General features: G+C 41.1%; 1 protein-coding gene across 1 annotated transcript; it reads right to left on the bottom strand.

Annotated features, from left to right (window-relative positions):
• On the bottom strand, nt 1-13,031 carry EPCAM (epithelial cell adhesion molecule). The gene is made up of 9 exons (XM_006736824.3): nt 12,780-13,031; nt 10,398-10,505; nt 9,868-10,114; nt 8,838-8,903; nt 7,128-7,191; nt 5,378-5,479; nt 3,951-4,151; nt 2,030-2,074; nt 1-455 (listed from the first exon to the last, which is right to left on the bottom strand). The coding sequence occupies exons 1-9, from the start codon at nt 12,853-12,855 to the stop codon at nt 414-416; spliced, it is 951 nt and encodes a 316-aa protein (XP_006736887.2). The 5' UTR covers nt 12,856-13,031; the 3' UTR covers nt 1-413.
• Nucleotides 13,032-13,331: the final 300 nt, after the last annotated feature.

The following is a 13,331-nucleotide window of genomic DNA, read 5'->3' as shown; positions in this document are numbered from 1 at the left end:
TTCAGTTTTAAAATGTTTTATTTCACAGTTTGTAAAAAAAGTTTATATGTACAAGACTCAAAGTAAATAGACAGGCAGCTTTCAATCACAAATGGATGAGACAGTCGTCATTCAAACTCTACTGTGGAAGCATACTTAAGGCACAAACCTCAATGTTAGGCATAAAAAATTTTAACTATGCAGTCCGAGTTCTGGGTTTTATATCAGATCTGCAAAGATAGGACCCTGTGGTCAAATTTTAAGACTGGTAGAGTCAATTTGAAGCTGTTTATATATTGAGTACAGGTTTCACTATTACAAATAGGAGATGTTAACTAACAAAATAGTAGTCCTCAAAGATCTCTTTGTCCCATGCTCATACACTTGCAATCTGCTAATTTCCCTTCTTGTAGTTACTCTTCAATTTATAGTCATTATGCATTGAGTTCCCTATGCATCTCACCCATCTCCTTTATCTGCAATAGAAGAAAAAGAGAAAAAAATTTTAAATAATTTTCCAACCTTTTGTTCATCCTGAAAATAGTTAAAAAAAAAAAAAAAAGAGGAAAGCAAGATGATTATCTCCCACATTTATGAGCCTTATTTGGAAAAAGAAAAAAATGTACTACAAGGAAGCACACACTGAATGCATGACCCAAACTGCTATTTGGAGGTAAGATGGTCAAAGTGATGGGGGAAGTAGCAGGTGAGCTAGATCTGTAAGAATGGATAAGGTCTTTATTAAATGTATGCCATTTTTATATCCAGTAAGAATCTTATTTTCTATCATCAATCTTTTAATTTTATAGATGAGGAAACTGAAGTTCAGAATTAAGTGACTTGTCCCAGATCACACAATTAGTTACGGGCAGAGCTGAGACAAGATGATGGAAACTACCAACGCTGGCAAACATTCTACTATGTGGCATGCATGGGACCAGTACTTTATATACTCTACTTTGTTTAATCCTTATAACGGGTCTGTAATATTATCCCCAGTTTATAGATAAGGAAACATGGAGACTTAAAGAAGTTAAATAACTTGCCTACCCAGCTAACAAGTGGTCAAACCCACATCTAAATTGCTCTTAACCATATAGTACATTGTCATTCCACCTTTCTGTTATGCTTCAGTTCAGGGAGAGTCTATCCCCTAGACCTGTGGTCACCAAACCAGGTAAGCCAGATAATCAACTATGGTATGGGAAAAAAATTTACAACTTTCTAGTTCTATTGGGTTGTTTTCAATATTCTTTTACATTTCTGTGTTTCTTGGTAAAATATTAGTAAAAAGTACATATACAATTACAAATAAATACATAAATATGTAAAAATTGGTGGGTGTACTGAAAATGTTACTGACAGGGTTCAGGAACAACTATGTTTCACATCCAGTTCCAAGTGGCTGACACACTAACGATCTGACAGTTTGTTTCCACACTAATGTACATGACTAGTTAGCATGCAACTGACCCACTAGGACATAAACTAAGGTCTTTTTTAATGATGATTTCACTGGCACAGAGACAGTGAATTGGGTCTTCAGTCCCATGGAGTTTCTCTAACGTGAATCTATAGAGTATGCCTCTAAAAGACCCCACTAAAAGTTGACACTTCATCAAACAAAAATCTCAGGCTTCCTATCCCACTACTCTGAGACAGAACTCAGTATCAGCTGGCCTGCTGTGGATCTCATGCAAGAGAATGCATTTAAGGGATGCCTGGGGGGCCCAGCTGGTTAAGTGTCTGCTTTTGGTTCACGTCATGATCTCAGGGTCCTGGGATCGGGCCCCGCGTCCTGTCTCCCCTCAGCGGGGAGTCTGCTTCTCCCTCTGCCCCTCCCCCTCCACTGTTTGCTCTCTCAATAAATAAAATCTTAAAAAAAAAAAAAAAAAGGAATGTAAGTAAGGGAGCATTGAAAGACAGACCCTAAGAACTACGCTATAAAGGGGCTCCAGTATAATTGAGTCCCATCAGTGTCTTGGAAGGTACAGTGATTATCAGGAGTAAGAGATTAAAAGAGGGGCTTTTTATAAAGTAATCCATTTACCTCAGCCTTCTCATACTTTGCCATTCTGTTCTTTCTGGAAATAACCTGAATGGAAGAAAAATGATTACTATTTTAGAACTGCTATCGAAAGAAAAAGCTGATCCAAATTGACACATAAATGCTTTTAATGGACATAATTCCTATCTGAACAAATTTAACTTACAAATCTATCCACAGATGTTATTTCTTAAATTAAAATTTCCCTACTAAACTAAAAGAAAAAAAAAAGCCTACATCTATCATGAGGTGCACTGAGTAATGTATAGAATTGTTGAATCACTATGTTGTACACCTGAAACTAATGTAACACTGAATATTATATTAAAAAAAAAAATCAAAAAAACTTTCAAGACCTCCTCCCCTGCTAAACCAAAATCTTTTGGAACAACAACAAAAAGCCTAACACAACCAGTGAAACAAAAAAAGTTGCACTGAGAAAACCATGAATAATCTTTAATAAAATCTAACAGCCTGGTATGCAGCCTTCCACATTTTGTTCCATCCTCATACAAATATACACAAAAACATACGTGCATGAGTTTTGGGAAAGAGGGGGCAGTCTAAAAAAATGGGGTAATACAGTATCATTTCTCTCTTTGCACAGCCTGTATCCACATCACAGGAACCTTTCCAGATCAAAAACTATAGACTGTACTCATTCTTTTTAATAACTTTACTCCATACCATGGATATTCCACAATCTACTCATCCATTCTCCTACAGATGTACACAAGTTGTTTTCCAGATTTATCCTTACCAGCAACACCAGAGTACATAACCTTGACCATGCTTCTTATGAACCTGTGCTTTTGTTTCTACAGAACAGTTTGATTTCTATGATTCTCTCATGCTTATTTCCCATCTGGATTTCTTCTGTAAATCATCTATCCATGCCTTTTGCTACTGTTTAATTTTCTCATCAATTTGTAAGAACTAATTACGTATTATACATAACAACCTTTTTTGTTTTATGTATCATGGAGATTTTCCCCCAACCGAGCATTGACATTTTTCACTTTACAGTATCTTTGCCATACAAAATATTTAATTTCAACTCAGTCAAATATGTATCTTTTCATTCATGGATTCCAGATTTCTTGCCTTACTTGGTTCCCTTTACCACAAGGTTGTACAAATATTTCCTAAATTAATTTTGATATTTGTTCTAATTTTTTAACATTTTGGACTATAATCCATCTGGAATTTGGGTTTGAAAGTGGGTGCACTGCTCCATAACATGCCATTCACACAGGTGGGCAATATGGCCCACCGTGGTGGGGTGAAATAGGAATGCAACATTTTTTTTCTTCCAGATGGAGAGTCAAATATAATTCCATTGAACCGAAAATCTAAGTTCCCACATACCATCAAATATATTTCTGAATTCTGCTATGTTGTTAAGATTTCTAATGCTGGAGCATCCTTACATCTAAAATAAACCCTGTCTGTTCAGGTAGTACCTTGTTCTGCTGAAGCACTGCTAAATTCGATTTGCGAATCTTTTGTTTAGAGTTGCTCTTCACATTTACCACTTTCAATCCTTTCCATGCTAACGTTAATTGGGTTCTGTTGTTGCATTTCGTTGAATGGTTTGGGAGTTCAGGGATTTTGCACTGACGCTGGCAGGACTGGTAGACTGTTTGCAGCGAGAGAACTGATGGACATTTGTCGCCTGATGGCCACGTAACTGACCTGTGAGGGACTTGGCTACGAGCTTTTCTCAGATTAGTATCCTTTCTTGCTTCAGAAAATGACTGTTTTATAAAAAAGGACCAGATGCAAGAGATTTGTTCACTATACCGAATTATAAAAAATGAAGCTTTTGTTTCATTAATATGTTCCAGAACGTAGCTCTCTCATGCTGTAGCCTTTTCTTGGAAGAATACGCCCTCAAGGGAAAGTTGACTAGTTCTATACTCACCAGCACAACGATTCCAGCAATAACTGCTAGGGTCACAACCACAATGACAGCAATAATACCTGCTTGTAGACCCTGCATTGAAAATTCAGGTGGTTTTTCATCAACATAGTAAATTGCAGTTCGACCAGGATCCAGATCCAATTGTTCCCCATTTACTCTCAGGTCCATTCTATTGGAATGGAACAAGGATTCGTCTTTAACCTGTATTGAGAAGGAGAAAAGCAATTTAAAATATTTAAGAAAACCCACCATGGGGATGCCTGGGTGGCTCAGTCAGTTAAGCATCTGCCTTCGGCTCAGGTCATGATCCCAGTGTCCTGGGATCGAGCCCCACATAGGGCTCAGCGGGGAATCGGCTTCTCCCTCTCCCACTGCTTGTGCTCTCTGTCTCTCTCTCTCTCAAAATGAATAAATAAAATCTTAAAAAAAAAAGAAAAAGAAAAAGAAAACCCACCATGGCCACACAGAATTACTTGTCAATTGTACACTGAAAGAACCGCTGTCAAGGATCTTTGTGGTTTCAATGGTAACACTCTCATGCGCTCAAACTTTAAAAAAAACTTTATTGTGGCAAATTTTCAAACATATATGAAAGTAGAAAGAATAATATAATGAAGTCCCATTATCCCTATCATCCCGGATTCAACAATATAAATACATGGCCAACCTTCTTCAATCCATTCTTGGTTTCATCCTTCCTCCCTTCCCCCTCCCCCTGGGCCAGTTATTTTGAAGAAAATTCCAGGCTTCATCAGAAAATGGCTCACTAGAACATATTAAAGTTTATTTATTTACTTGTTGTTGTTTTTTAAAGATTTTATTTATTTGACAGAGAGAGAGAGAGAGAGACAGCGAAAGAGGGAACACAAGCAGGGGGAGTGAGAGAGGGAGAAGCAGGCTTCCCGCTGGGCAGGGAGCCCGATGTGGGGCTCGATCCCAGGACCCTGGGATCATGACCTGAGCCGAAGGCAGATGCCCAATGGACTGAGCCACCCAGGCACCCCTAAAGTTTATTTATTTTTTTGATAATATATTAAAGTAGAAACAAATTATTTTAATCACACTAGTTACACAGCATTTCTTACATAATTTCTTGTTCATGGATATTATAATGGGGAAGGCTATACACACACCCTAAGTAACTATCAAGGATGCAATAGGTAAGAATTATGAGAGAAAATATTCTAGGTAAAAGAACAAAAGAAAAAAAGGCATAAATATACAACAAACAGGTCAGAAAGGTGGGTGAGAAAGACGCATGGGAGGGATGAGGACAAAGTTAATTGCAGCACAAGAACCACCTGGAGAACAGAGGTGTGGTTGATGTGTAAGTGGAGAAAAAGATGATGAAAGATCTTAAATCCATTGAGGCATGACAGACATTACATTTCTAAACACAGGAATAAAATGAGGAAGATTATACTCACATCTTTTTCAAAATAGTAAGCCACGTCAGCTATGTCCACATCATTCTGAGTTTTCTGAGATGAATTTTGCATCAGATCAATAGTGATAAGATCATTTTCATACTGGGTGAAAAATAAAAAATACAAATTAATATCAATACAACCAAAATCATGTAAAAATATCATGGTTCAAAAATCAGAATATTCAGTTTTTGATTTTCTGTAATCTACATGTGTCAGTGTTCCTTTCCACTTGGTACAAATAATTTACAAATCTTTGGGAGGTTTTAAAATCTATCCAAGGGAAATAAGACAGCAATGCAACTAAAGGTAATGATGATGTACATTTTCTTTTCAAAAGAGTATTTTCTTCCCTTGAAAAAAAATTTAAAACAAGGTATTAAAGTATCTTATTTGAGGGTGCCTGGGTGGCTCAGTCAGGTAAGCGTCTGCCTTGGGCTCAGGTCATGATCCCAGGGTCCTGGGATGGAGCTCCCCGCATCGGGCTCCCTGCTAAGCGGGGAGCCTACTTCTCCCTCTCTTCTGCCTGTCACTCCCCTTGCTTGTGCTGTCAAATAAATAAATAAAATCTTTTTTTAAAAAAAATAAACTATCTTATTAGAAAAAAAAACAAACATTTTAGTTGAGGGTGCCTGGTTGGCTCAGTCCCTAGAGCATACGACTCTTGACCTCAGGGTCGTGAGTTCAAGCCTCACATCGGTTGTAGAGCTTACTTTTATTTTTATTTATTTATTTATTTTAAAGATTTTATTTATTTGTCAGAGGGAGAGAGAGAGAGAGGCAGGCAGAGGGAGAAGCAGACTCCCTGCTGAGCAAGGAGCCTGATGCAGGACTTGATCCCAGGACCCTGGGATCATGACCTGAGCCGAAGGCAGATGCTTAACCGACTGAGCCACCCAGGCATCCCTGTAGAGCTTACTTTTAAAAAAAAAAAGAAAACACACACAAAAAAATGTATCTTATTTGGTTAGAACTACTTTAAAAATAAAAAGCTAGGGGCACCTGGGTGGCTCAGTCGGATAAGCACCTGCCTTCAGCTTAGGTCATGATCTCAGGGTCGTGGGATGGAGCCCAACGTTGGGCTCCCTGCTTAGTGGGGAGTCTTGCTTCTCCCTGTATTCGCTGCACACTCTCTCTCTCTCTCAAATAAATAAATAAAATCTTATAAAAAAAAAATGCTAAAGAAATGCAATCCAAAATGCAATATGCATTTACCATGTTCTGCTTTTAAGGAGCAAAAAAGTATACTCCCTCCTGTCCTTAAAAATGACATTAATTTTCTGCCTTAAGGGGCACCTGGGTGGCTCAGTTGGTTAAGCGACTCCCTTCGGCTCAGGTCATGATCCTGGAGTCCCGGGATCGAGTCCCACATCGGGCTCCCTGCTCAGCGGGGAGTCTGCTTCTCCCTCTGACCCTCCTCCCTCTCACGTTCTCTGTCTCTCATTCTCTCTCGCAAATAAATAAACAAAATCTTAAAAAAAAAAAAAAAATTTCTGCCTTAAAAAAGTTCTATCACATTATTCAAGTATTTTTCAACCAGAGATACTACATTTTCCTTAAGGGTAAAACTGAGGTTTTCAAAGACTATGGAAGGAAAACAACAACAAAATTCAAGGAAATTTGAATTATTAAGTGTCCAGGGTTTAAACTGTATTCAAATGCAGTTTAACCACTACCAAAAGTCATACCCAAACCATTCTATCCCACTAACTTTCTGCTAGGGCTCATTTATTAAAAACAAAAATCTTACCAGAATATTTGTGATATATTTTGGATCCAGCTGATAACGAGTTGTGATTGTCTTCATAAGTGCACTGTAAATAATTAAAAATCTGTGTTTAAAAAAAAAGTGTACTACACAACATTAAGCAGCACTATTTTTTTAAGAAGCACTACTTTTTAACTAAGCAGGTAGTTCAAGCTCTAGAATTGTCATTAATCAAACTTGTTTTAAAAATGTTATGCCATTTTGCAACTATCATAATAATTGATTCATGCTAGAATCATCCATTGATCCTAAAACTGTTCAGTTCTAGTTTGATTAGAAACAGGATATTTATGCAGGATCCCAGTATCTGCCCACAGATTATATTTATCAATTACAAAGAGGTGGGGCACCTGAGTGGCTCAGTTGGCTAAACCTCTGCCTTCAGCTCAGGTCATGATCCCAGGGTCCTGGGATTGACCCCTGTGTTGGGCTCCCTGCTCAGCGGGGTGTCTGCTTCTCCTCTGCCCCTCCCCCTGCTTGTGCACTCTTTCTTTCTCTCAAATAAATAAAACCTTTTTAAAAAATTAAAAAAGAATTATTACAAAGAGGTAACCAGTAACTCTACATTACAAACCTGATAGATATCCCCTTAATCAGAGTTAACATCACTAATAAAGAGACAAGAAGACATCATGTGCTTCCTGATGTGAGGTACTGAGAAGGACATAGGATCACTTATGTAGTTTTTCTGTCAAAAATGCTTAACCTGGGGTGCCTGGGTGGCTCAGGTGGTTTAGCGACGGCCTTCAGCTCAGGTCATGATCCTGGAGTCCCAGGATCGAGTCCTGCATTGGGCTCCCTGCTCAGCGGGGAGTTTGCTTCTCCCTCTGACCCTACCCCCTCTCGTTGTACTCTCTCTCAAATAAAATCTTAAAAAAAAAAAAAAAGCTTAACCTGGATTTAATTATGAGGAAACATCAGCTAAATCCAAATCTGAGGGACATTTTATGAAATAATTTGCCTATACTCTTCAATAATATCAACATCATGAAGGACCAAGAAAGGCCAAGACAGTGTTCCCTATTAAAAGAGACTAAAGCATCACAACAGCTAAATGCAATACATGATCTTAGATTGGGTTCTGGGTGAAAGGGGAAAAAAAAATTACCATAAAGATCAACATTGGGCAAACTGGCACAATATGGTGTAACATTAAATTTCCTGAATTTGGTAACTGTAGAGTGGTTACACAACAAAGTGCCTTTTGGGGAGCCTGGCTGGCTCAGCTGGTAGAGCATGCGACTCTTATCTTGGGGTCATGAGTTCAAATCCCACATTGGGCATAGAGATTACAAGAAAGAGAATGAAAGAAATTAAAGAAAAAAAGAGAGTGACTTTTATTCCTAGGAAAAGATAGACTGAAGTATTTAGGGGTAAAGGGGCATGACATCTACATCTTGCTCTCAAATGGTTCTGGGAAAAAATATCTATACATGTTCAGGTAGATATATAAAGTACACACACACATAAAAAGAAAATGGGGCAAAATGTTCATTGGTGAATCTGAGTGAAGAGTATTAACAGGAATCTACTATTCTTGCAACTCTACTTCAAAATAAGGTTAAAACATTATAGTATTTTATTTTTTTACAAATATAAAAAAGCATTAAGACTTGTTTTAGTTTTTCTAATGGCTTAGAATGAAGACCTAAGTACCAACTGTGCAAATATAATGCACTTAACAGTACGTACGTCCTCAAACTCTTCGTATCATAAGGTGTTTCTCTTGTTTTGTGCTTTAGTTCAATGATTATCCAGCTGTAAAGTAAAAAGACAGTATTTAATGACTGACTATAACAACTCAGCCTTTTACAGTATTTTCCTAATAAGCTAACAGCAAAATTCCCAAGTGGAACTACATACAATCAACGGAAAAGGATTCATGCAATAGGTTTGCCCTTCATTTCTTCTTTGGCCCCCACACATTGCTCATAAAGCACTCATCCAGAAGAAAACACCCTTTCGAACAGGTCAACCTCTGGCTTTGGGCCACTATACTCAAGGTCATGTAAAGCCAAGGCTTAGCTGGTCATGCTAGGCCACATTCAAGGGGAAGAGACAAAAAGGCACAGAGAAACAGAAAAGTGACCATGAGGCTCCAGAAGACCAAAGGAGAGAGTGCCTGCCTTGGTCTGGATGACTCTTCAGCTCTAGTGACTTTTAATAAAACCTCTTTTGCTTAAGCTAGCTTGAGTGTGTTTCTGTTCCTTTTTACTATATAAATCTGAGACAACCATACTTTGGTTTCATTATTTTTATTTTTAATTAAATTCTAGTTAGTTAACAGAGAATGCAATACTGGTTTCAGGAGTAACCATACCTCGTTTTAAAACAATAAATGAGCAAATATATAAACAACTTAAATTTTTCATATACATTCAACACTAATCCAACTTTCAAATCTGATCAGTGTTAAGGAAAAACTGAAGAGGAAAACCATGTTTAGTCTGCTACCACAAGGAAAAATTTTTTAAATAAGAAAAACATATTGCTAGTGAATTCATTAGATATCTCTGGAAGGTTCTATAATAAACTGGTGACCAGTTCTGTGGAGGTAAACTGGGTATGGGGGGGTGAGATAAAATGGAAACTTTGCACTGTTTACATACCCTTTCCTCTCTTTTGAATTCTAAACCACCAAATCGTATTACAGATTCAAAAATAGATATACTTAAATGAAACTGAAAAGCATGAAAACAAGACCATGGACAGCCCAACTCACTAGGTCCTCACTCGTTCGGAGCAGGAGATTTCATCATCATTATCCTTATCTGTTCTTCGGACCCCTGCAGTGTTCACACACCAGCACGTGGTGGTGCCATTGCACTGCTTGGCTTTAAAGAGCCCCTTCTCATCACAGTCGGGATCATAGAGCCCATCATTATTCTGGAAAGCCCCCTCAGGTCTCACTCTTCTCCCAGACTTTGAGCGGGTCATTTCTGCTTTCATCACCAAACATTTGGTTGCCACTGTAAAGAAAGCTTAATGTCACACTGAAAAATAACTGCAGTTTTATGCTTAAGGAAAAAAATTTTAATTTAACTCCAAACTCCCAGAGCCAAAGATTATTGCAGACTTACGTGTTCCCACGTTCACTTTCTAAATTTTAAGAAGCTTCAGCTATGAGATAATTTTGACAAAACAACACGATTCAAATTTGAGCCCAAAAAACACCTCCCGACTTGAGACACATCAATTAAAGAAGGCTAAGTCAAAATACAACTTAAAGGCAATGAGGATAATTCTACTCACGTTTTGAGCAAATGACGGAATTTTGTGCACCGAGTGAAGTACACTCGCACTGACCATTTGTGTTCCAAGAGCAGTTTGTGGTCAGTTTGTAGTTTTCACAGACACATGCTAGATAAATCAAAAAAACAAAATCCCATTTTAAAATGTGAATCCGACTATGAACTCTGGTGTCTTAGCTAAATTATACTAACAATCATGCCTAAGTTACAGGGCCACAAAGCCTTAAAATGTTTTATTTTTCAGCTGCAATTCATCTTATTTTTCAGCTGTAATTTGAGTGGCTGATACTATGGTGAATAGTTTATATATTATACATAGTCTAATTTGCATGCATTCCCATTTTGATTTTTTTAAGCCAATAATACAGCCCTCTAAACATCGTATTCAGCTTTGCCTCCGTGATGATACTACTCCCAGTCTCAGATCCTTCCCTCCCCGGGTACTGCTAGACAAAACCTTGCTTGTTAGCTACTGACTCTTTTCCCGAAAAACAACAATTCCAATTCTAGGATCTGGAAGAACTCACATTTCCTCCCTCCTCCCAGCCCATTTTCTTAAAAAGAGATGCTTGCTTTTGAGCTTACTGGTAACACAGTCAACCCTTGGACAATTTTGTATCTTGGAAAAATTAATACTTTCACATGAACTTGGGGGCTGTTTTGTTTGTGGCTTTCCTAACCAAATTAAATTCTAGCACCCAACTTTGAAAGTGAGATTACACAGCTTATCCTGGATATTAATGCCAGTTTAATAGTTTTATCTTTGGGCACCTGGGTGGCTCACTTGGTTAAGCAACTGCCTTGGGCTGAGTCCTGGGATTGAGTCCCACACATCAGGCTCCCAGCTCAGGGGGGAGTCTACTTCTCCCTCTCCCTCTGCCCCTCCGCCTGCTCCTCTCTCTCTCCTGTGTGCGCTCTCTCTCAAATAAATAAATCTTTGAAAAAATAGTTATATCTTTGACTACCTCAAAAGCTGTTTTAACTTCAAATTGGCAAGCCCCTCTAATTCCTTTTAATTGTCTAGCTAAGAGAACCCAATCATTAACAAAAAACAGTGACAAAACAAAGAATTTTTGTATTGCTCCTTCATATCTCAAGTTGGCTTTAGTTATTCCCTGTTTAAGTTATAATTAATATGAACCACCTCTATAATCCGTCCAGCACTCAACTCAGTATTGGGATCACAAAAGGAGATAGTGGCTGTCCTCAAGGAGTTAAAGCCTTACGAGTACCGAGGCTCAAAAGCACCTTTCCGTGCCCAAGGGATGTGAAATTTAAAACAGACCAATCAGGTACAGATTTTTCTGAACCTATAGCAGCTATCATCACTTTAAAGCAATTTAAGATTAAGTACTTAGCCTTGGACTGGAGCTAGAAAAACAGGAGCTGATTAAACTGCATTATTTTGAAAGTGTAATGAATTTGGCCCATGCGCTGTTGGTGAAGGTTTCCTTTCCAGAAAGCTCTGGCCAACTGTCACTTTCTTACAAAAAATCAAGAGATGGCAGACAAGATGTTTATTCCAAACTAAGAAAACTGTAATCAAACCACATGCCCAATATATGGATAAGGGCGCGACCTTCCACACCAGAGATTGTTCCCTCACCGCTTACATCGCGGTTTCCAAGACTAAAAGAAATGGAAAACTCTGGATGTTATGTGGGAGTAAAAACACATATACACACACAAAATATAAAACTGTGTTTCGGTTTAGGGCAATGTTTACAGCAATGTCTAAAAGAAAAGTATACTGGGATTAATAATGGGATTCTCTTGGAAGTGTTGGGATTGTGGATTTGTTTTGTTTTTACTCTGTACAGGTATCGGTATTTCTGGGTTCCCTACAATAAACTTGGCATTACCTACACGATCCTTAAAAAAGGGGAAACACCCACACTCACACGCGAGGTCGTGAAGGCCCAGGAGGACTTGCTCCCGCGCGCAGGTGCGTGGCGGCCCCGGCGGCCTCCCTGCAGCCACCTGTCCCCGCCCGAGACCCACAGGTGCCCCGGGGGAGAGGGGGGCCAGCGGTTGGTGGCTACTAGTTTCCGCCACGCTAGGACCCCAAGCGCGCGCCCGGCCGGAGGAGGTGGGCGCGCCCAGACGGCACGCGGCCACCGCGCCGCCCCAGGCCCTCCTGGCCCATTCCGAGGCCGAAAAGTCCCCGGACGTGGCCACTCCGTTCCCTGCCTGCCTCCCGCCGCTGCTCCGGGCCATTTTCCTGGAGAGCGGGGCAAAGCGGCGAAGTGAGGCGGCTCCCTCGCGCTTTCCCGCCGCCTCCTGCGCGGAGGGCCTGGGCTGCGGCAGCCCCTTCACCACCATCTCCGTCTCGGATGCCGAGGGACGCCCCCGCCCGGCCCAAGCCCGCAGCTCTGCTCCTTACCTTTCTGAGCTACGGCCACCGCCAAGGTGGCCGCCGCGAACAGGAGCCCGAACGCGAGGACCTGGGGGCGCGCCATACTGCGCGCGCGTCGTCGAGAGGGGCGCGAGGCGGGCTGGGGGCTCGCGGGAAGGCGCGTGGAGGGAGCCGGGCGCCGGGAGCCCGCTGGCCGGCCGGGGACGCGAGGCCTGGGACGCGCGGGTCCGCGTCGGAAGGACCGCGGCGAGTGCTGCCGGGAGGACGGCGCGAGCTCGCCGAGGGACTGCGCACTCTGCGGGCGCGGCGGGGCGGAGCAGACCTGCCTGACCTGGCGGCCCCGCCTCCCGGACCCTGCCCCAGGCTGCTCACCTCTGTCCGCAGGTCCCCGGCGGTGAGTCACCGCCTGGGGGCGGGCGCGAGGGAGCAAGCGCCCTTCCCCCACACCCGGCGCGGCCGTTGGGGCGCCACCCCCTCCCCAGGTGTTCGCGGGCGGTGCCCAACCCCGCGCGGCCAGCAGGTGCTTCTTCCCGAGGCAGCCCGTGGGGGCTGGAAGGGCGGTGGGCTGCGGCCGTGGCA

The sequence above is a fragment of the Leptonychotes weddellii genome, chromosome 10, assembly GCF_054177405.1.
Source record: "Leptonychotes weddellii isolate Sample4059 chromosome 10, ASM5417740v2, whole genome shotgun sequence".
Taxonomy (NCBI): domain Eukaryota; kingdom Metazoa; phylum Chordata; class Mammalia; order Carnivora; family Phocidae; genus Leptonychotes; species Leptonychotes weddellii.
This window is presented reverse-complemented; position numbering and strand designations above follow the sequence as displayed.

What these genes read in the sequence shown, in the direction of transcription:
- EPCAM (XM_006736824.3), bottom strand. Translation starts at nt 12,855, where the DNA reads ATGGCGCGCCCCCAGGTCCTCGCGTTCGGGCTCCTGTTCGCGGCGGCC. An exon ending in GATACGAAGAGTTTGAGGAC is followed by an intron (nt 7,192 to 8,837) that starts GTACGTACTGTT and finishes AATTATTTACAG; the next exon opens with TGCACTTATGAAGACAATCA. An exon ending in TTGCTGGAATCGTTGTGCTG is followed by an intron (nt 2,075 to 3,950) that starts GTGAGTATAGAA and finishes TCTTCCATTCAG; the next exon opens with GTTATTTCCAGAAAGAACAG.